The sequence below is a fragment of the Rhinoraja longicauda genome, chromosome 22 (genome assembly GCF_053455715.1).
Source record: "Rhinoraja longicauda isolate Sanriku21f chromosome 22, sRhiLon1.1, whole genome shotgun sequence".
Taxonomy (NCBI): Eukaryota; Metazoa; Chordata; class Chondrichthyes; order Rajiformes; family Arhynchobatidae; genus Rhinoraja; species Rhinoraja longicauda.
Window position 1 is genome coordinate 6601440 of NC_135974.1, and position 24568 is coordinate 6626007.

Here is a 24568-nt window from a genome sequence, read left to right on the forward strand (position 1 = left end):
GAGCGGTGGGGGATTTACAGTTGTTAATGGAGATGAACTGGTGTCTGTCAGAGAGGTAAGATTTGAACCAGGATAGGGCTGTGCCGGTGATGTAAAGGGAGGTTTCAAGTCGGGTGAGGAGAATGGAGTGATTTATGGTGTCAAAGGCGGCGCTGAGGTCAAGTAGGATGAGGATGTTGAGGTTGCCAGCGTCGGAGGAGAGGAGAATGTCGTTTGTGATTTTGAGGAGCGCAGTTTCAGTACAGTGGTTTGAGCGGAATCCGGATTGGAAAGTTTCATACAGGTTATTGGTAGAGAGGTGGTATTTGAGTTGGGAAGCCTGGGACTCTCTTTCCAGCAGCACCATGCGACATCTTCTCCAAAAAGACAGCAGCAGTGTAAAGTCGTGGCTCACTATAACCTACTCAAGGGCAATTAGGGACAGATAATAAATGCTAGTCCTTCCACTAATCCCCATATCCCCCCCCCCCCCCAAAATAAAAATAGCACCCCAGAGAATTATGCAGTGAAATAAAATTCAAAATGTAGAGAACATAACAAAACTGTTTATTTTTTAACACCACACATCTCAACAATCATTTTTCTTTTTGAAACGCACTGGATTATAATGCAAGTTCAGTCAAAGTCAGTGGTAGAAAAATAATTTATAGTTTGAAAAGATGAACTCTCCCTGCTTTAAAAAATAATTTGTGCTGCGCTATCTACCGCTGATGATGGGCTGAGTTTGTGCGTGTGGTATTATCAAAGGTCATCGATCAGTGAGGCAGTGGCATCAGGGAGCTGACTGCACATCACCGATAAATTAATGACGCCAATTGAACAAAACTGAAACTTGAATTGTCTCGTTAAAAGTACCTTGCTGCCTGCTGCTCACAGGACAGGACACCTCTCCCAAAAGCCCCAGCAGGAACATTAATACAGACTCAGAACTGCTGAATGGCCAGTTCTGTTTCCTTCACATGGGCTACAGACCGTTCTCTCACATATTCCGAGCCATGGATTCCCACAGCCGGATTGTGCATTTACACACCTTGCTCATTTATGTTGGCTATGGTATTAGAGTACAAAATACAAATGGACATAAGCAGGAGGTCCATGCTGCTAAATATGAGAGCAAATGCCCACTCGAGAAACACTAGTTTTCACCTAAACCTGTTAATGGGCACAGCTCACTAATATTATTGCATGTGTGTAAGAATTTAACTCACAATCTCAATAAACACTGCTGTTTACCAACTGGAGGCCATTTTGTGGGAACTGATCGCAGTTACTGCCCATAGTCCTGTTGGCAGGCCCTGGTTGTTTGGCTGCCTGCCACTGTATGTTTCTTTTGACTTGACTTGGTTACAAGTCACGTATTCGCTGCTCTAACTGCACCAGCTGATTGGCCACGTCACTGGGAAGGTCGTTGTTGACTTGCACTTCAAAGTATCTCCTGATCTCTCTTATTTCCTCTTCCCAGAACTCCCTCTCGACACTGAAGAGCTCCTCCATGTTCATGTTGTTCAGGCCCTCCAGGTTCAGGGCACCGTCGGCGGGGATGAGGCCGAGGGGAGAGAACTTGGCGCAGTCCTCTCCCTCGACCCTACGGAACATCCACTCCAGGACCCGCGAGTTCTCACCAAAGCCGGGCCACAGGTAGTTGTTCTGCTTGTCCTTGCGGAACCAGTTGACGTGGAAGATCTTGGGAAGTCTGCACTGGGGCCTGTGCTCCATGCTGAGCCAGTGTGACAGGTACTTGCCAAAGTTGTACCCGAAGAAAGGCCTCATGGCAAAAGGGTCGTGCATGATGACCTTGCCTGAGGAAGAGCGAGAGAGGAGGCATAAAGAACTGGTACCGAGGGGCACACGGGAATCACGGGGCTAATGGGATGTTAGTTATGGAAACAAACCCCAGCATGCCACAACCATTGTCCTGGATTCAAATGTTAGGGTAAAGCTCCCTGTCTCATGTTGAACAAAGCTCCATGTTCCTGGCATACACTTCCCAACATATATTGCAATGTTAGTGCATGTTCTCCTCCAATGTTATTGTGCTCTGTGCCACTACATTATTGTATTTCATGTGCAATTTGACTTTGTTAAATTTCTAAATGATTCTATTCTGCTCTGCATTACACGTTGCAATGTTACCCTCCCGTGCTGCAGAGTACTGGATTGTGTGTTGACTGTTGCTCACCTTCCGTCTGTAACAACAGCGCTACAATGCTGTGGTATTCTCTGTCTGACTGAACTGTACACTGTCATGGTCTCGCTGTGCTTCCCACACCAGTCTTGCTGCACAGCACGAGCCAGTCTCTGGGCTCCCCACACTAGACTCATTGTGCTCCCCGCCCTAGTCTCAACTGGCTCCCCTCCCTCGCTCCCCCACCCCCCATCTCCAATCTTTACACATCCCCGATCCTTGCCACTCGGCACTTTAATTTCATGTTTTATGGTTCATGTATCTTGTATTTATGACCGTTGGCAAATCAGTTTCCCTCTTGGGATAAATAAAGTTCTATCATATCGTCTCGTGCCGTACCTTTGTGCTCAGCTGCTGCTGTAGCCTCCGATCTCATGGCTGCTCCGATGAAAACTCCGTGCTGCCAGTTGAACGCTTCATACACCAGAGGGACACCTGGAACAGAACACATTTATATCAAAAATATTTATTCAAATATTAAAATAATATATACAATACAATAAAACCAAAACAGAACCCACCACCAGAATACTATACAAACAAATATACCAATTGAAACTTTTATACAATTATATTACAATCCCCATCCAGGATACATCCAATCCCCCGCGGTGCCCAGCGGTCCCGGAAATCCCCCGCGGTGCCCGAGGTTGTACATATTGGTAGGAAGACCTACTGCCCCATAGATTGTAGGATCGGGGAGCTGTCAGTAACTGCCCTGCTGATCATAGGGATTGTATCAGTGTCACACATGAGTAGCATGCCACATGATCATGTGTGAGGACTGTGTAACGGTTATAATCTCGTGCAGTTCAATTGATTGATTTAACACCTTACAATTCCATCTAATTCCCACTTGACCACAGTGGGGGCTCTCCTCAGCACATTGAGCAGCGGTTCAGTACAGTGCCATTAGCCTGCACACTGACCGTCTAATGCATCTGAGCGCCCCTTTACAGAATAGACTCCCGTACCTCTCGGCCTCCGCCCTCCAAAGATGATTGCTTCAATGGGAACGCCATCGGGAGACTCCCAGTTTGGGTCCATGATTGGACACTGCCTGGCAGGAGTGCAGAACCTGGAGTTGGGGTGTGCACAAGGTTCTCCATCTGCTGGCGTCCACCGTTTGTTCTTCCAGGAAGTCACTGTGACGTTGGGAGGAAGAGTTTCATCCATTCCTTCCCAGTAAACACCGCCATCACTGGTCTCCGCCACGTTGGTGAAAATTGTGTTCTCCTGAATGGTTTTCATTGCGTTTGGGTTGGTTTTCATGGATGTCCCCGGGGCAACACCGAAAAAGCCGTTTTCTGGGTTGATTGCCCTCAGGATCCCTGTGGAGAGGAGCAGGAAGATCTTTGTTAACAGGGTTTTCCATTCTCACACCAGACACAGGGTCTGGAATAAATTGGACAATTTCCTCAATATTTTGTTTCATTTGCTTTCAACTGTGGAGAATGATCAAAACCCACAAACCTTGCTCATCAAACTTCATCCAGGCGATGTCATCTCCCACACACTCGACCTTCCAGCCGGGCAGTGTGGGCTTCATCATGGCCATGTTAGTTTTGCCACAAGCACTGGGGAAAGCGGCAGCAATGTACTTCTTCTGGCCTCTGGGGTTGGTCACACCCAGGATCTGTGGAAGGAGGGGAGAGGCCGGTCAGACGCTGGGAGCAGAGCCGGGTTACTGATAATCTGCAGCCATTGACTAACCCTCCACAAGGAGCAGTCCCCCCCGTCTCCTCACCAGCATGTGCTCAGCCAGCCAGCCCTCGTCCCTGGCCATCCTCGACGCAATGCGCAGGGCAAAGCATTTCTTGCCCAGCAGCGAGTTGCCGCCGTATCCACTCCCGTATGAAATGATCTCCTTGCGCTGAGGGATGTGGGCGACCAGGATGAGCTCCGGGTTGCAGGCCCAGTTATTCACCAGTGGCTCTGTACACAAGAGGGAGATCGTCACCAAAGCCTCAATACAAAGTTTCCGCATCAAAGTGCACAACCCCTTCCCCCCAGCACCCACACAGCACAAGCCGGTCAATCAGCAGGACCACACTTACTCTTCAGTGGTAGAGGACAGCCCACTGAGTGGAGACACTTCACAAACTGGCCACTGCCCAGTGCCCCCAGCACAGCCGCTCCCATGCGCGTCATGATCCTCATGCTGGCTACAACGTAGGGCGAGTCCGTGAGCTGGATGCCAATCTTGGACAGAGGCGACTCGACAGGCCCCATGCTGAACGGGATCAGGTACATCGTGCGGCCTGGAAGTTCAAAGCAAGGACGTCAGTCCATGGGCATTGCTGGAGCAGAAGCTCACTGCTGGATTATTCATTATTACCAAAATGTTCAGGGGAGTTTTAATTTGAGTTATTGCACATATCTACATTGTCAAATTTGATAGTGTTCCTATATAAGTACAAGCTGCACTGTGTAATTTGGCAAGGGTCACTAATATGTCCAAAGAGCGCAGACAGGAAACTTGTTTGCAATGTCTGTGATTGTCAGCTGCAGGGATCCTGGCTCCTCGGTGTAGATCTGGAACCTCGTTTGGTCATTTAACTGCTGAGGAATGTGGCCAAATGCCACGAGGCTCAGGCCTGGTAACATCCACACTGAAGATCAGTGACTCTGGCATTATTATTGCACGGTCAATGAGCGTAACTCACTAGTCAACGTGAAGGAGTAGCTGGGAGATATTGCAGATTGAGACAACGCCTTACCTTTCATACACTCTGGGAATCGTGCGTTGAAGGCCTTCTCAAATTCCTTCTCGGACAGCCACCGGCCGAGCTGGCTCTCCCCGTTCTTCGCTATGGGAACGGTATCCCGCTGTTCAGGGGTCACAATCACCGTTTTACTCTCCACACGAGCAACATCCCTGGGGTCGGTGCGAGCCAGCCAGCTGGAGGTGATAAAAGGTGATGAGAACGAGAGGCGGTGACTCCTCCTTCAGGTCAGTCACTGCCCACACTGACAACCTCACCTCCGCATCATTGCAGTGTGTGGCATTCACAACCACCGCACAGTTCCGGGACCAACTGGTCAAAGTGCACAGGACAAGTCTGTAAAATGTTGTATATAATTCATGTGTGTGATGTGAACCACTGAGGGAAATGGGCTAACTTTATACAACGTGTATTCCATCTAAACCTGTGCATGTTGGTGTGTAGCGTCACTGAAAATGTACTGAACCATGTTCTGCTTCTTGCTGCGAGGACCAGCCATGCTGATATTTGATATTTGATTGGCACCAATGAATGTTCATTAATGAGCTCACATTATCTTCCATATCACTTTAAAGCTACAAGATTCTCGCTCTGTGTCAGATGTTGCAGGAGCTGGATCTCTACCCATTCTACCATGACGAGTGTGATGACATGAAGGTGTGGGCAGTTAATTAGGGGGTCTAGCAACCTCAGTCAGATCCTGCAAGCAGCCGGAGAGGTGATAGAAGCAGCACACTGGTGCCTGCACTGGTGAAGCATGCACGCTTCACTCAATGTGCAACATTCCAGCATCACGTCTGAGATTCAACAGTTAAAGTGAACATGGTGTGGGCTAAATTTGTCATGCACTGCTAAAAAACAATGTTAGAAATCACAGGGGAGAAAACTGCTCACCAGTTCTGGTGCTTGTGTAAGCGTTTGATGATTCCTTGTTCCTCCATCAGGGCCAGAATCTGCCGGTCCTCCTCCTCGCTTCCATCACAGATGTGGATGCTGGCTGGCTGACACAGCTTCGCGCTTTCTTCCACAAAGTCTCTCACACCAGCACTTAACTCGTTGAGATCCCCATAGACCACTTTCACAGCGCCCAGGGGCTGAGACTGGAGCTGGGGTGCCATATCGTCTTCACTAAGTAGATTGTTAGCAGCCTGCAAACAACAAGGAATGATTATGACAGACTGTTAATGTGAACACGTGAAGAGAATTAAAGCATTGTACACACATTATTATTGTGATTTAAAGTTATATTGTCTCAATGCATGATTGTTGTATGTAGAATAAGTATCAGACGATGCTAAAAAACACAATAAGCAGTCTCAGTTTGCTTTGAAAGAGAAAGGGAAGTAGAGGAACACCTCAAAGATAGAAATAATAAATAATTCAGTTATGTACAAAGGTAAGCTGCAATAAAAATAACGTTATGAGTCTCAACTGGAAAACACATCTATTCTCGATAGCAAAACACAAAATGCTGGAGGAACTTAGTGGGTCAGGCAGCATCTGTGGAGAAATGGATGGACAACGTTTCTGGTCAAAATCCTTCTTCAGACCTTCCTCCAGCACTTTGTGTTTTGCTCAAGATTCTAACATTTGCAATTTCTTGTGTCTTCTATTCCCAGTAGCATCTGTTCCAATAAACACTGACAATTAAGCTGATGTTCACTTACTTTGTTTGCTGGATCTGTCTTCTAGTCCGTTGATCAGTTTGATTGTAGACGTTTTTTTTCTTCCAAGCAACCTGAACTCTGAAGTTCTTCAGGTGTCTGATGATCTTTCATTGGATTGCCTGTGTCTTTAAATACAGAATTAGCCAAGCCCCTCCACCAATCACTCCCAATAAGGAGGCTTGTCATGTACGTCACTGATAGTGAACCCACCTCATTGAGAACGCAATTAATATGTAACCCAGTGACAGAATTTGTACTTTTAACAACTGTTCTAACAACCAGTCATCAATAGTTTTGAAGTGTGCACAAGCTTACGTCTTGACATACTTTAATACGTAATCCAGCCAATAACGTTTTTCAGCAATCAGTGATCGATACTTGTTAAAATGTATCTCCCCCCCCCCACCCCCCCCCCCCTCCCCATTAAAGCTGAGGTAGGCAAGTTACTGAACATTCTAGTGTCGGACCTTGGACCAGCTCTGAGGCAACTTTGTGGATTGTTTTCTGATCCAGAAAGAGCTGATCGTGATTTATGAGATATGTTCTCACAGGAGTATTGCAGTGGCTGACCTTCCAATGAGCTCTTAGCACAGGCAGACACACCTCCAGAGCCGAATAGTTGATTTATCAGCACTATTGTTACCTGCTAATAGGCTCGGAGTTGGGGGCTCGAATCAGGTGTAGATTCAGTTCACGATATCACTTAAGGGCCTGTCCCACTTAGGCGATTTTAAGGCGACTGCTGGCGACTAAGCTGTCGCCGACAGTTCGCCGGGTGTCGCGGGCATGATCGCGATGAGTCTTCCAAGAATCGTAGTGGATCTCAGCGCGTCGCTGAGAAATCAACCGGAGTGAAATTTCTCGGCGACAGCTGGCTTGTCGCCAGGTATCGTTGCTTATTGCGGGCGCTGTCGCCTGCTGTCCCCAGGTTTGCTAGGTTCTCTTAGATGCATTTAGAAACACATAATATTAAACTAAGTAAAGTCATTTCAAGATACCATAAAATACTTGTGTTTAACCAATTTATTTACTGTCAGGACATTTGACAGGTAGATTGGAGGCAACAGTTTGACGGTCAGGTAAATGTGGGAATTTTTGCGATGTTTATGGCCATTTAAAGCAGGCTCCCAACCCAGATATGCAACCCAGAAACCAGATATGCATCTCCCGTATATTTTCAAAGAATGCCCACACTCCGCACAAAAATCCATTTAACCACTTTTTAAATTAAATTTCTTAATACTGCTATTACTAAACTGGAAGTAAATCCAGTTTATGCCTTGTTACCGTGAAGCTTGGTTTTCAAGTAACCCGGGCAAGATGTTATATTTCAAAACTCTCAAGTAATTACCGACTTGTCAGTGATTTCAGCGAAAATTAGGACGCCGGAGAAGCATTGACAGCGTGGGAATTTTCGCGATGTTTCCGAACACGATGTAATCTCGACCTGACTCGGCATTGTCGTGGTCATTGTCATCGGCTAAAAGAAAATTTTGGCGATCTGCTACGACTTTGACAGTCGCCGGCAGTCGCCTAAAAAATCGCCTAAGTGGGACAGGCCTTTTAGGCTCGGAATCGAATAGGGAAGAGGAAGACTTGCATTTGTATCACATCTATTAAAATCTCAAGACATCCTAAAGCACTTTGCAGCTGAAGAGATGCTATCCGAATATAGTCCATTTGTAAAATAGGGGGAATCCGCAGCTAATCTGTGCATAGTTGGATTCCATCAACAGCGAAGAGAGAATAATTAAATTGTAGGTGAACATCAACGACCTGCAAATGGCGGAAATCTGAAATAAAAACAGAAAACGCTAGAAATATTCAGCAGGCCAGGCAGCGTCTGTGGAGAAAGAAGCAAAGTTAGTGTTTCAGGCGGAAGACTCTTTGTCAGAGCAATCCTTTGTCCCTGGAAAAGAGATAAAAGTTGACTTGGACAGGGTGAATACTTCTGCTCTTTCAGAAAGTGCCACACTGGATCGATCTCTGAAGAGCAAAAAGTACTGGATGTTCACGTTCATTTGCAAGAAGCAATAGGTGACTTTCCTTGAAGTTCCCTCCTACCTCTGATGGAGCAGATTCCCAGGAACTACCTACAAAATCACGGTGGCTGCAACAAATATTCATTAGTTGGTACCGCATTTTGAATTGTAGCAGGCACCTCTGCCTGTTTTTGATACACTTTTTCAGTGTAGGGGTTGTGAAAAAAACTGTCTACCAAGCAGAAATTTCCTAGAGCTACCTGTCTTTCTTGATTCGATGGAGGAATTGCTGCTTTGCACAATGTAATTTCTTTGTATGAATTAGATACTATTGCCTGCTTAAAAAGCCAGTTGTCCTCCAATATCCTGGAGAGAGATACTGAGGCATCCTTAGCGGAATCACAGTGGAAGTCACCCAGTGGATCTGTCATGAAAGCATCTTGGGGACATAATATAGACAATAGGTGCAGGAGGAGGCCATTCTGCCCTTCGAGCCAGCACCGCCATTCAATGTGATCATGGCTGATCATTCTCAATCAGTACCCCGTTCCTGCCTTCTCCCCATACCCCCTGACTCCGCTATCCTTAAGAGCTCTATCTAGCTCTCTCTTGAATGCATTCAGAGAATTGGCCTCCACTGCCTTCTGAGGCAGAGAATTCCACAGATTCACAACTCTCTGACTGAAAAGGTTTTTCCTCATCTCAGTTCTAAATGGCCTACCCCTTATTCTTAAACTGTGGCCCCTTGTTCTGGACTCCCCCAACATTGGGAACATGTTTCCTGCCTCTAACGATCAGGTGGTGGGGGAAAAAATGAAAGAATATTCATTAGGTTCTTCTGCTCTTAAACAAATGGGTTAGAGAACAAAACAGTTCCCCTGTCCAATTGATACTTGGCTTTCTATCATACCCATTGCACCTGTTTAAGATGCCTCACACTTTGATGTCTAATTCTTAGTGTTATCTGCATTCCTAACCTATACTATGATCTCTCAACCCGACGGAGGTAATGGGCAACACTGCTGGAGTTTATCTCTGAGATTTGTATAAAAGATTTTCAGCTGGACAAGGAGTGGGCCTGTGATTCAGTAATGGTGACTGAGCCCATCCAGCTGGATGAGGTAAGGGCATTGGAGAAGTGAAGATAGACACAAAAAGCATCATGGCATGTGAGGGAAATCCTTCTCTATCCTGTTGCTGGGAATTGGATGGAGCCTGGAGCCCTATGTGACTGCAGGGAAGAGGTGGTGTCCTCTCGCAAGCAGAGCAGTTCAGCTACGAGTGTGTGGCTGGAGTGATGTCTGTGTAAGGGAAGAGATCTGTTATTGCAGATAACGCTGGTACATTGGTCTGTGAGTGTCCAGCTTCCTGTATGCACTGGAATATAGAAGGATGAGGGGGGATCTTATTGAAACATATAAGATAATTAGGGGATTGGACACATTAGAGGCAGGAAACATGTTCCCAATGTTGGGGGAGTCCAGAACAAGGGGCCACAGTTTAAGAATAAGGGGTAGGCCATTTAGAACGGAGATGAGGAAGAACTTTTTCAGTCAGAGAGTGGTGAAGGTGTGGAATTCTCTGCCTCAGAAGGCAGTGGAGGCCAGTTCGTTGGATGCTTTCAAGAGAGAGCTGGATAGAGCTCTTAAGGATAGCGGAGTGAGGGGGTATGGGGAGAAGGCAGGAACGGGGTACTGATTGAGAGTGATCAGCCATGATCACATTGAATGGCGGTGCTGGCTCGAAGGGCTGAATGGCCTACTCCTGCACCTATTGTCTATTGTCTATAAGATGTCATCAAATGCTCTGCTCCCCCCCCCCCACACACACACACACACAAGTGTACTCCAAGATCCTTAAGCATGTCTTCCCTGCCCCTAGCTATCTTCTTTTCCTTGAATGAAACCTTAAATGGCAGGAGATTGATCGGAATGCATGTCAGTCCATAAATAAAAAGCAATACCCTTCCTTGCAAACAATCATTGGATCAATGATAATCCTTTTGTCTGAGATAAAGGGGGTGGGACTGACAAGAGACAACTGGTCTAGAGACAAAAACTGAAACTTCTCGTATAGATAGACAACCTCTCACCACCAGATGGGGCTCTTCAGGTTAAATTGAAAACCACCTAGAAGGCTTTTAAAGATAAAAACCTGAGGAGAGCAATGGTAAACCTCAGCTATCAGTGCGGATAGCAACAGCATCTGTTTCTGGAATATAATCAACAATAAAAGATACTCCCCTGCAGTAACATTCTTGTATTTTGAATGAGAGCTGGTAAATATTAGTGCAAGGGAACACCAAAGTTGAAGTCACGCATAAATATATGTGCAGAAGGAGGAAGAGTAAGCCATCTGATCCGGTGTGTGTGTTGCCCCATTGTTCAATAATATTGTGGCTGATCTCTTACCTCAGAACCACACTTTTGATTCACTTAATATCCAAAAATCTTATCAATTTGTCTTGAATATACTTGGCAGTTAAACCTCCAAGTCCTTTTCAGTCAATAATTCACCATCCTCCAGACATGCTGATGACCTCCATCATTTAAAAGAGTTGCAAAATTCAAACACGTACTTTTATTCAAAGAGCTCCCATAACATCTTGATTTATTGCAAAGCTGGATCCTGTTTACCTAATGGCTCACACAAGCATGTCCAAGAAGGAACTGCAAATGCTGGTTTAAACCGAAGAGAAACACAAAATGCTGGAGTATCCCAGCGGGACTGGCAGCGTCTCCGGAGAGAAGGAATGGGTGACGTCTCAGGTCGGATCTGAAGAAGGGTCTCAACCCAAAACGTCACCCATTCCTTCTCTCCAGAGATGCTGCCTGTCCCGCTGAGTTGCTCCAGCATTTTGTGTCTTCCCACACAAGCATGTTCCTTGTGAGGGTTCTTGTCATTTCAGGAGTGGGAATCCTTGCAGGCGATCCATCTCCCACGTAAGGTTCATCGAGCTTAGAAAACGAATTTGTATTGATGCTCATTCTTGCTCAGAAAAAAATATTCGTAATGCTACAATGGACCAGTTTCAGGCCACAAATTCAGTTCTCTTGCTGGATGAATGTTTAAGTTGGTGGCAGAAACCTTTGCTTCTTTCAAAACCAATTTTTTTTATTTAAAAAGGCAAAGTGTGTCTATTGGCAAAGGGCACCACATTTTGCAGATATATTTTATTTACTTTAGCTTCTCAATTGCAACGACAGTGTGAGGTGGCAGTTTACACAGTAAATGTCATTTTGCCGATACGTTATGTTTTCTTTGGAAAGGAACAACAAATCAGGAGGCAAAGTCTGAAAATGATGAACAGTGAATCAATGCCAACATTAACGGGGCCTTGGGGGTTATCTCAAAGCTGATGGCTGCGTGCAGGGTTTCTTAATGTGAATACATCAGAAAAGCTGAAACCTTGACTTAGATTACAAGTCCCAGACTTGCATTAAAGTTTGTGAAGTGTGAGTTTTAAAAATCAGTGTAGGAAACAGAGGCTCCTGGTTTTAGGGATGTTTTATTTTCCAAATGGTCACTGAATAAGAGGCTCCTACTCTATTGATACAAAAGTCACGAACCAGGAACCATAACACCCCAGTAGAGACAGAGAGATCAATGACACGGACTGGTCTGCCGTGAGGGAGGATGAAGAAGGATTGTTCATGACAGTTTATCTGTCTGGTGGAGATGTAAGGAAGGTCAAGAGGGAAGAAAAATCTGCTGGAAGTGTAAAACTAGAAGGCAGCGGTTGCTGCACGCCTAAAACAAAGGTGAATAGACAATTATAAAACTACTGAACTGAGTCAGTGAGAAATTAATTGGAAATGTAGTATTAGGTTTAACCCCACAGTAAGGAAGCACAGTAAAGAATGGGGTCGTTCATGGATGGCAGTATTACTTTTTAGCCCAAGCCTGCTTTTCTCGTGGGATCTTGTATTTTACCCTTTCCAGTCGCCGAAGGAAAAGATTCAAAGATGTGTTCAAAACTTCCTCGAAGAATGTACCCTGGACAACTTTGGGCAAGTTAAAATGGAGAAGGAGCAGCAGATATTGAGAAGGTAGACACAAAATGGAGAGAGAGCTAGATAGAGTTCTTAAGGATAGCGGAGTCAGGGGGTATGGGGAGAAAGCAGGAACGGGGTACTGATTGAGAATGATCAGCCATGATCACATTGAATGGCGGTGCTGGCTCGAAGGGCCGAATAGCCTACTCCTGCACCTATTGTCTATTGTGAATATTGGGAGAGTGCAGTATCCATGAAGAGAAAAATGTTGCACCAGAACTGGCCAGGGATTGAAGACTAGAAACCAGGAGCTCCCAGTCAACAACAGCCTGCGTCATCTATTTTCTCTCAGCCTGCACTCTATCACTCTCCGTTGTCCCACCCTCCACTCCCCCTTCACTGAACTTAAAGATGCCAGTTTTCCGAATGTTCCCTTCCTGACCAAAGGAGGTTGACCTGAAACATCAACTCGGTTTCCCTCTCCGCGGTAGATACAAAATGCTGGAGTAACTCAGCGGGTCAGGCAGCATCTCAGGAGAGAAGGAATGGGTGAGGCGTCCCGCCCCCTCTCCTCACATCAGAATGAAGAAGGGTCTCGACCCGAAACGTCACCCATTCCTTCTCTCCTGAGATGCTGCCTGGCCCGCTGAGTTACTCCAGCATTTTGTGTCTACCTTTGATTTAAACCAGCATCTGCAGTTTTTTTTCCTTCCCTCTCCACGGGTGCTGCCATATTTGCTAAGTATTTCAGGCATTTTCTGTTTTTATTTCATATTTTCAGTTTTTGCAGTTTAGTTGCTTTCCAATTGCGGTAGCTTTCATTCCATTCCGAATTTGGCCTGTCTTTGACTATCAGCAAAATATCTTAATATTACTATCTTCTAAGCAACTGCCATCAATCCTGCAGCTCACAGCAGCCATGCACTCCCTGTTATTTAGATGTGCACAGCTTCCAAGGCAGCTTTCTTACATATTAACATTTCCTTTGCAGATCTGCTTTCTTGCAACCTGTTAAGAGTTTTATACAAACTGATCACAGGTTTTAGGAGCTACATTGTTAAAATGATAGTTGATGATATTTAAAAAGACCTGATATTTTCACAAAAAGCTGGAGTAACTCAGCTGAGTCTACATACTTCTGATATTCTGGAAGGTTGGAAAGCTTTTCCAACACAGTCTAAAGCAACAGATATCACTATAAATCTGTTTGTACATTGAGGAATGTGTGTGAAGTATGTGAGAAGTATCAGCAGCCTTATTTGAGCACGGTCCTACTTTATGTGGGATTCTGAGGAGGTTTAAATGGTGTTAAGCTTGATAACCATAAGAAGTGTAGTCCACAGCTGATTGAATCTTTCAATTAGTGAGGCATGTTTTAACCCTTCAAATCTTGAGCATTAGAATTAGGGTTCACGGTCTCAGGAATAGCGGTAGACAAAAAGGGCTGAAGTGAAGTTATAATTCTTCACTCAGAGGGAGATGAATCTTTGAAATACGCTATCCTTGAAGGCTATGCAGGCTCAGTAATGCAATTCATTCAAAACAAAAAATTTTTGGTTAGGAAAGAAATTGTAAGATAAAATAGGGCAGGGAAGTAATGTTGACATAGAAGAGCAGTCATGAATTTGTTCAATGTTGGAGCAAGCTCAAGGGGACAAATGATCTACTTTTTTTAGATGCTTAAACAAAGGAAATGTGAATAATAATTTGACTACACAGCATACAGAAGATAGTGGCCACGGATCTCCACAGTATGGGAGGTATGGGAAGAAATAAATGTAAGGTGCACTCCTTAAATTTCTGTGGGGCAGTCTGGCCCATCCTGCTTTCAGCTGGAGGTCTGGGCATAGGGCAACAGAGAAACATTCAGCAACACAGCAATATTATTGATCCCAGTCCACATCAGAGCTCCAACATAATGGATCTGCTGAACTATAAGACAGCAAACTCAAGCAGAATCTTGACCTAACTGAAGATACTCCAAGCCTGTCATAGGCAGAAGGTCGAGTAAAGATCAAGACTTGGAGACATAACGGATAGCAGATGTTGGAACCTAGAGCAACCAAGAATCTGCTGGAGGAATTCAGAGTCAAATTGCATCAGTGGAAGAAAAGGAACTGTCGATGTTCTGAGCCACAATATAACCCAACACTTAGAGTCACACAGAATGGAATCAATCCCTTTGCCCCAACTCAAGATTTCAAGATCAATTTATTGTCACATGTACCAATTAAGGTACAGTGAAATTTGAGTTACCATACAGCCATACCAAATAAAAAGCAATAAGACACACAGCCACATAAAATAAAATTTAACATAAACCTCCACCACAGCGGATTCCACATTCCTCACTGTGATGGAAGGTAATAAAGTTCAATCAACTTCCTCTTTGTTCACCCGTGGTCGGGGCTGTTGAACCGTCCACAGTCGCTGACTGTCCGAGGCCCCTCGCATTTCATTGCGAAAAGGGTTTTCAACAATTACCATTCATTAATTTTCAGACCAGTATTTTGTGATCATTCACAAATGACTAGGGGCAGTGAGATTGAAGAATGGTAAAATTCCCCATAATATGAGGTAAATCTCAGCAGCAGTCATTTTTATTGTTCCATGTGGAATCATATGAAGCAGCTATAAAAAAGACAGTGTGGGGAAAACGTGGGTGGGATGTATGTTAAAAGCATTGATAAGACACAAAAAGCTGGAGTAACTCAGTGGGTCAGACAGCATTCAGACAGAAAAAGAATAGGTGACGTTTCGGGTCAAGACCCTTCTTCAGAGTTGGGGAAAGAGAAACGAGAGATATAGATGGTGATCTAGAGAGATATAGAACAAATGAATGAAAGCTATGCAAAAAGTAATGATGATAAAGGAAACAGGCTGTTGTTAGCTCGCGGCAAGGTGAAAACGAGTTACAGACAATGAGACTCAACAAGACGACTTTGAAGCTAGTACGACCTAGGTGGGGGAGGGATGGAGAGAGAGGGGGGATGCAAGGATTACTTGAAGTTAGAGAAATCAATATTCATCCCACTGGGTTGTAAGCTTTCCCAAGCGAAAAGATGTGCGGTTCCTCCAATTTGTGTTTGGCCTCACTCTGACAATGGAGGAGGCCCAGGACAGAAAGGTCAGTGTGGGAATGGGAAGGGGAATTAAAGTGTTTGGCAACCGGGAGACCACGTAGGTGCAGGAAGACTGAAGGAAGGTGTTCAGCGAAATGATCGCTCAGGCTATGTTTGGTCTTGCCGATATATAAGGATCCACACCTTGAACAACGAATACAGTAAATGAGATTGGAGGAGGTGCAAGTGAACCTCTGCCTAACCTGAAAGGACTGTCGGAGTCCCTGGACAGAGTCGAGGGAGGAGGTACAGGGACAGGTGTTGCATCTCCTACAGTTGCAGGGGAAGATACCCAGGAAGAGACTGGTTTGGGTGGGAAGGGGTGTTAACCAGGGAGATGTGGAGGGAATGGTCTCTGAGGAAGATGGAAAGGGGTGGAGATCGGAAGATGTGACTAGAGGTGGGATTCCGTTGGAGGTGGTGAAAATGTCAGAGGATTATGTGTTATATGCGATGGCTGAGAGATGAAAGGTGAGGACTATGGGGACTCTAGTCCCGTTCTGTCCCAATACCTGGGCAGGCGGAGCAAGAGCAGTGCTGCGGGGTATCGAGGAGACACATGTGAGGGCCTCATCTATGATGGAAGAGGGGAACCCCCGTTCCCTAAAGAATGAGGAGATCTTGGATGTCTTAGTATGGAACACCTCATCTTGGGCGCAGATGCAGCATAGATGGAGGAATTGGGAGTTGGGGATAGACTCTTTACTGGAAGTTAGGTGGGAAGAAGTGTAGTTTAGATAGTTGTGTGAGTCAGTAGGTTTATAATAGACTTCAGTCGATAGTCTATCTCTTGTGATAGGTAAGACAGTGAGATCAAGAAAGGGGAGGGAGGTGTCGGAGATGGTCCAAGTGAATTTGAAAGCAGGATGGAAATTGGTGGTGAAGTTAATGAAGTCTATGAGTTCTGTATGGGTGCAGGAGGTAGCACCGATGCAGTCGTCAATGTAACGGAGTTAGAGTTCGGTGATAGGGAATATTCAGCTGAATAGGGAATATTCAGCTGAATAGGGAATATTCAGCTATGGGCACTCGTATGGGCCGTAGCTATGCCTGCCTCTTTGTAGGGCACATTGAACCATCCTTGTTCCAGGCATACACTGTGTGCAGTGTATGCCTGAAACAAGGATGGTTCAATGTGCCCTATAAAGAGGCAGGCATAGCTACGGCCCATACGAGTGCCCATAGCTACACCTTTGATTTGGAGAAAGTGGGAGGAGTCGAAGGAGAAGTTGTTAAGAGTGAGTTATCAGACAGAGGAGAGTGTTAGTAGAGAGAAATTGGCTGGTTCTGTGGTTGAGGAAGAAATGGAGGGTTTTTAGGCATTCATGGTGGGTGATGGAGGTGTAGAGTGACTGAACGTCCATAGTAAAAATGAGGAAGTGGGGGCCCGGAAAGCGGAAGTCATTAAAGAGACGAAAGGTGTGTGAAGTATCTTGAACATAGGTCGGGAGGGATTGGACCAGGGGGGAATAGGAGGCAGTCGAGGTACATGGAAATGATTTCAGTGGGGCAGGAGCATGAAGAAAAGGGTCTACCAGTGCAGTTGAATTTATGGATTTTGGGGAGAAGATAAAACCGGGCCGTGCGGGGCTGGAGAACAATAAGGTTGAAGGCTGTGGAGGGCAGGCAGCTGGAACTGATAAAATCGGAGAGTCTGCAAAATGATGGCCTGTGGGATCATGGTCCAAGGGTAAGTGGGAAGAAGTGTCCGAGAGCTGGTGCCTGGTCTCAGCGCGGTAGAGGTCAGCTCGCCAGACTACCGGCCCCATAGCAGAAGCGTCCACGACGCGGGGCTGGAAATTGAGCTAATTCTGCTACCACCATCATCTATTGTACAAGTTGATGGCTCCCACTGATTGTCGCCGGAAGCTTGCGTCCTTTTCAGGACGGACGATGACAGTGATGTAACATTTGAAACATAGAAGATGGACACGAAAGAAGGAGCTAGACCACCACGGCACCTCACTTGTCGGCGGGCTTGATGATAATGTTGGGGTTGCTGCAAAGTGAACAGAGGGCTGTATGTTTAAAGGGAGTGAGGTTAGAGTAGGCAAGGGGAGTGGTAAAGTTGAGACGATTGATGTCACTCCAGCAGTTAGAAATGAAAAGGTTTAAAGAGGGTAGGAGGACGTCTGGGGCAGCATTGATAATCTGTAGACTAGGGTTGAAATCAACCTGAACAGTTGACAAAATAGAGAAAGTCATTAAACAGAAGATGCAAGACAAAAAGATTGAATAGTTGCAAATTATGAAGCCAGAGGAGGAAGGGAACATTGAATTATCCAATTTTAGGTAATCCCCCCCCCCCCCCCAATCTCCTAAACCGACATTCCTTCCTCAAGCTTCACAGTTCACAACTCTTGATTCCTTGTGTCTCTCATCGTCTGTTTTAATCTCTGCCTGTCGTAAAACCCCCTCACCCGTGTCTACTTATCACCTGCCACTTTGTTCCGGCTCTCCTATCTCCCAGTAATCTTCTGCCTCCCCCACCCCACTGCCCACAACCAGTCTGAAAAAGGGTCCTGAGGGAGGATGGGTGGAGGGGAGATGGGGAGGGGAGCAGGGAGAGGGGAGGAGGGAGAGGGGGAGTGGAGGAGGGAGGATGGGGAGAGGAGGGAGGGGAGAGGAGGGAGGGAGGGGGGAAGGGGAGAGGAGGAAGGAAGGGGGAGGGGAGATGGGGGAGGAGGGAGGGAGAGGGAGGGGGAGGGGAAGGGGAGAGGGGGAAGGAGGGAGTGGGGAGGGGAGGAGGAAGGGGAGGGGGGGAGGGAAGGGGGAGTGGGGGAGGAGAGAATGTTGCACCAATGCATGAGAGGTTTGGGTTCAACAGGTTCACTTGGTCTAGTCTGTTCTAAAAATAGGGACAAATAGACCTCCCAGCTCTAGATCTGTATGTAAATCAATTACTAGACCGGGTTAATCCCCAACGTAAAGAAAATTGTGTTATTGATTTGTGTGTTGTATAGGGCAGAGGGTGGCAGGATTCCTGGGAGAAGGAACCAAGACTAATTCTCTCTTTTAGAATCAGGCTGAATTTGCTCCTGCTTTCTAGCTTTTCACAAAGTTCTAAAAATCTCTATAACATGCATGTTTGCTAATCCAACCACTATTTCTGTCGGCATAAACCATGAGATCACTGGAGTCCAGTCATGCCATTGATTAATCCAAACAGCCAAGAACAAGGACGGACTCAGCGGCTACTGCGAATGAAGATGGAGTCGGTGGGTTGCCCGGGGCAACATGCGGCACTGGCCTGGCTCAGCGCTGCAACGAAGGATCCGGCAGGTCCCTGCCTGCAGGGAAGCTCGAAAGCTGCCGAGCTTGGCCCTGGAGTCGAGGAGGTGGCAGCCGAACTTGGCCTTGAAGACCAGTGAGTCGAGGAGGAGGGAGCCACCGGTGACGATGGACGAGAGGAATGGGTTGGTAGGAGAGGGACCTGGGTATTGCCCCCAGTGTCTTCAAGGTTGGCTGCAGGAGGTACCCCTAGAGCACAAAGGTGGTCATGCAAGGAGAGGGATGCCGGTTAGCAGGCTGAGTTGGTCGAGGGCGACGGAGTAGGCCCTGCAGCAACCTGGGGCTTACCTAGGCCTACCTGGATCTGGGGCACTCCAATACATCCAGCATGTAAACTTTGCCCTTTTTCTTTTTGTAAATGGCAGCAAAATATGGCGACTGTGCATGTGTGAGCAATGACTGCCAGAACATTCTCCGACATTTCTACGTGATCCCACCACCAGTTACATCATTCTGTCCCCACCCCTTTCCACAGAGTACTCCCTCCGCACTCCTTGGTTTACTCATCCATTTCCTACCCAATCTGTCCCCACCTCAGGTACCTTCCCTTGCAACCGCAATAGATATAACACTTGTCCCTACACCTTCCCTCTCAACTCCATCCAAGGAAGGATATTCTTGCTATGGAGGGCATGCAGCGTAGGTTCACTAGGTTGATTCCCGGAATGGCGGGACTGTCGTATGTTGAAAGGCTGGTGCGATTGGGCTTGTATACACTGGAATTTAGAAGGATGAGGGGGGATCTTATTGAAACATATAAGATAATTAGGGGATTGGACACATTAGAGGCAGGAAACATGTTCCCAATGTTGGGGGAATCTAGAACAAGGGGCCACAGTTTAAGAATAAGGGGTAGGCCATTTAGAACGGAGATGAGGAAGAACTTTTTCAGTCAGAGAGTGGTGAAGGTGTGGAATTCTCTGCCTCAGAAGGCAGTGGAGGCCAGTTCGTTGGATGCTTTCAAGAGAGGGCTGGATAGAGCTCTTAAGGATAGCGGAGTGAGGGGGTATGGGGAGAAGGCAGGAACGGGGTACTGATTGAGAGTGATCAGCCATGATCGCATTGAATGGCGGTGCTGGCTCGAAGGGCTGAATGGCCTACTCCTGCACCTATTGTCTATTGTCTATTGACACCCGGAGCCATTTCTGGTAAGTCACCTCTTCAAACCTTTCCTACTCCATTCGGTGGCCTCCATTACATCAGTGAGACCAAGCACGAGACAATCAGTGAGACCAACCAAGACGCGACTATTTTGCTAAAACACTTGAACTCTGTCCACCAAGGGCTGCTGGATCTCCCAGTTGCTAACCATTTTAACCCCTCTTCCCTAGAGTAACCTTTCTGTCCTGACCCCCCTCCACCACCAGAGTGAGGCTACTGACAAACTGGAGGAACAGTACCTTATGTGGCTAGGTGACAACCAAACAATATGAACATTGAATTCTCCAATTTTAAGTAAAACTGTCATTACCCTCTTTCTTTCCTGCTCCCCCCCCCCCGCCTCCGGTCACCCTGCTACTTTCCCCTTCTTTATACACTCATCTCCCATCCCCAAGTCCCTCATTTTACATTTATCTGCTCTCGTTCCCCATGACACCTTCCATCTACATCCCTCCCTCATGCCTCACATTTCATTCCTGCTATTTTCTCCTTATCTGACACCATTTTGGCTCCTTTTCACCTTTGTCATTTGCTCCACCTATCTGTCAATCAAACCACCGACTTTTTGTATCCACTTTTCTACCTGATCTCCCGGTTGCTAAACACTTTAATTCTCCTTCCCATTCCCACCCTGACCTTTCTGCCCTAGGTCTCCTGCATTTTCAGAGTGAGGCAAAATGCAACTTGGAGGAACAGCATCTCATATTTCGCTTGGGCAGCTTACAGCCCAGTGGTATGATTTTGATTTCTCTAACTTCAAGTAACCCAGGCATTCCCTCTCTCACTATCCCTCCCCCAGTCAAGTCACGCCAGGTTCATGTTTTCACCTAACAGTTAACAATGGCCTGTTTCCTTTATCATTGTTACTTTATTGCATATCTTTCATTCATTGTTTTATATCTCTCTACATCATTCGTCTATATCTCTCGTTTCCCTTTCCCGTGACTTTCAGTCGGAAGAAGGGTCTCAACCCGAAATGTCACCCATTCCTTCTCTCCAGAGATGCTGCCTGTCTCGCTGAGTTACTCCAGCTTTTTGTGTCTATCCACTAATAACTTGCCAGGCTTTGTCCTGTCCTCACCTCTCTTTTCCAGATGACTACAATCAGCCTGAAGAGGGTCCTGGCCTGAAATGTCACATCCATTCCCTCCGCAGACACTGGCTGACCCTTTGAGTTCCTCGAACCCTTTTGTGTTTTGCTCAAGATTCCAGCATTTGCAGTTCTTAGTGTTTCCCTGGATGCTTGTGTGGTTCACACCACCAACACAAACCTGAGCAGGTTCTGTACTTTTAGAATTAGCCTCACCAGGCATCAAAGCAGCATTGCACAATAACTGGCATTAACATCTGCCTACTTCTGGTGTAGTTGAACCTTTGGCCCAACTTGATATTTGCTGCCAGATGCATTGTGATGTTGTGACTTTACTTCTTGAAGAAAATTCCAACATGATGAAGGAATGGGACTATAACATCCACTTTAAATCTATTAAGTGTTGTAGACTCACCAATTATGCCAAGGAACATTGCATAACCAGTAGATTAGGGGATCATTAACAACAACAACAACAACTGCATTTTAATGCTTAAAAGTGTACACAAGTCTGAAGTTCCCATTTTAATGTCCAACAAGAACAAGTGGACCCGTTGGGCCCAAACTTCTCCTGCATTGGTGCAGCACCCTCTCTCCCCCCTGCCCTCTCCCCTAAAAATAAATCACCAATTTCAATGAAACTTCTTCCATTAGCAACAAAGGGACGACGGTGAGTAAGGTGGGCCATAAATTATCATGTACCGTTTTGCCTGTAGTTCAGGAACAAACAAACAAACGAGAGTTTTCGTATATAGATGTTAATATCCTCACTTTTGGTCCAGTTTAAGGACATTCATCCAAGTGAATGTGATTCCATTATACACTCAGAAAAATGAATGAGTTCAATAATTGCCCCTCTACTGATAGATTGCTAGTGTGAGTCGCCACTGCTGTAAAAAAAATTCTCTTTGCGGTTATCTTATATAAGAAACCAAGGAAAATCGTACCAGTTGAGGCTATTGATCAACCTTGACAAAAAGGATAGACTGGCACAACCAAGCCTTCCAAACCTTGTGGTCATTTCCCTCAAAACAAATACACCCTTTTCTCCAGAGATGCTGCCTGACCTGCTGAGTTACTTCAGCATTTGGTGTTTATCTGTAGAGCCCACAGTGACTGTTGAGGTGGAATGGTTGGTGACGAAGTTGTTTTACATGCTTGCTCGTGTGCAAGGCTTTTGAGTACAAAAGTGGACACATCATATTGCAGCTGTAGAAGTCGTTGGTGAGAGACCACTCTTGGGGTACTGTGTGCAATTCTGGTCACCCAGCTGGAGGAAGGATTTCAATAAGTTGGAAAGGGTGCAGAAAAGATGCTCCAGGATGTTACCTCGACTTTCAGGCTGAGTTAATGCTGGATAGGCTGCAACTTTTCATATTTAGAGCAGAAGAGCTCACAGTCCTTTTTTCCCCAGAGTAGAGGATTTTAAAACTAGGTGAGAGATTTAAAGGGGATCTCAGGTGAAACTTTTTGAGTGAAAAAGAGGGCTGATCGTATCTGAAACATGCTGCCAGAGGAAGTTATAGAAGCGGATACGAGTATAAATTTCAAAAGTAATTTGGATAGATATGGATAAGAAGGGTTTAGAGGGATATATAGGCTAAATGCAGGTTCATGGAAATAACCCAGAATGGCAACTTTGTCAGCATGGATATGTTGGGCTGAAGGGCCTGTTTTAATGTTATATAGTTCATTGACAAAGTGCCAGTCGTTTGTTGAAAGTAGACACTGCGATTTAAAGCTCATATGTCACTCCAATGTTTCAAATAATTATTCAGACATTAAATTAATTGTTAGGGTCAAATTCAGTCGAAGATAGATAACCAAGAGTCACCAAGATTGCCACCAGCATGCTAAGACAAGAAATGAATTCTCCTTTGAACTAAGGTAAAGCATGCAGACATTAACATGAATGTAAAAAAGAGTAAAATATAAATTCAGGCATCTTTAAGAAAAAACTCAGAAAACAGTTTATTGGGCAAAAATGAACTTAAACCCAAACCAGTTCTTTCCAGTTTGATCCAAAAAAGCATGTAATAATGAAACTTGTTAATGATTACTTTTTAGCAAAACAGGATAGCAAAGTCATGAAAAACAGGTTTATAATGCTGAGCTACTTACGTACTCAGAAAAAGGTCAGAATGAATAATTTCACAAACAGCTTGTTTTGGTAGCGAGAAATGGGCAAAAGGTTGTATGTGATTTCTGACTCACCACCTGTAGCAGTTCTGCTCTCTTGCCATTTGTAAGCAGACCCTTGTCATATTTTTAATGAATGTCCACATCAGAGCTCCAACATAATGGATCTGCTGAACTATAAGACAGCAAACTCAAGCAGAATCTTGACCTAACTGAAGATACTCCAAGCCTGTCATAGGCAGAAGGTCGAGTAAAGATCAAGACTTGGAGACATAACGGATAGCAGATGTTGGAACCTAGAGCAACCAAGAATCTGCTGGAGGAATTCAGAGTCAAATTGCATCAGTGGAAGAAAAGGAACTGTCGATGTTCTGAGCCACAACATAACCCAACACTTAGAGTCACACAGAATGGAATCAATCCCTTTGCCCCAACTCAAGATTTCAAGATCAATTTATTGTCACATGTACCAATTAAGGTACAGTGAAATTTGAGTTACCATACAGCCATACCAAATAAAAAGCAATAAGACACACAGCCACATAAAATAAAATTTAACATAAACCTCCACCACAGCGGATTCCACATTCCTCACTGTGATGGAAGGTAATAAAGTTCAATCAACTTCCTCTTTGTTCACCTGTGGTCGGGGCTGTTGAACCGTCCACAGTCGCTGACTGTCCGAGGCCCCTCGCATTTCATTGCGAAAAGGGTTTTCAACAATTACCATTCATTAATTTTCAGACCAGTATTTTGTGATCATTCACAAATGACTAGGGGCAGTGAGATTGAAGAATGGTAAAATTCCCCATAATATGAGGTAAATCTCAGCAGCAAAGTCATTTTTATTGTTCCATGTGGAATCATATGAAGCAGCTATAAAAAAGACAGTGTGGGGAAAACGTGGGTGGGATGTATGTTAAAAGCATTGATAAGACACAAAAAGCTGGAGTAACTCAGTGGGTCAGACAGCATTCAGACAGAAAAAGAATAGGTGACGTTTCGGGTCAAGACCCTTCTTCAGAGTCGGGGAAAGAGAAACGAGAGATATAGATGGTGATCTAGAGAGATATAGAACAAATGAATGAAAGGTATGCAAAAAGTAATGATGATAAAGGAAACAGGCTGTTGTTAGCTCGCGGCAAGGTGAAAACGAGTTACAGACAATGAGACTCAACAAGACGACTTTGAAGCTAGTACGACCTAGGTG

At 45.4% G+C, this 24568-nt stretch overlaps 1 protein-coding gene across 1 annotated transcript; it reads right to left on the reverse strand.

Moving 5' to 3' along the window:
• Positions 1-563: 563 nt before the first annotated feature.
• Positions 564-6669, reverse strand: LOC144604624 (phosphoenolpyruvate carboxykinase, cytosolic [GTP]-like). The gene is made up of 9 exons (XM_078419243.1): positions 6579-6669; positions 5806-6059; positions 4906-5087; positions 4243-4446; positions 3933-4120; positions 3659-3821; positions 3160-3516; positions 2525-2620; positions 564-1799 (listed from the first exon to the last, which is right to left on the reverse strand). Exons 2-9 carry the CDS (start codon positions 6027-6029, stop codon positions 1345-1347), a joined length of 1869 nt encoding a protein of 622 aa, XP_078275369.1. The 5' UTR covers positions 6030-6059; positions 6579-6669; the 3' UTR covers positions 564-1344.
• Positions 6670-24568: the final 17899 nt, after the last annotated feature.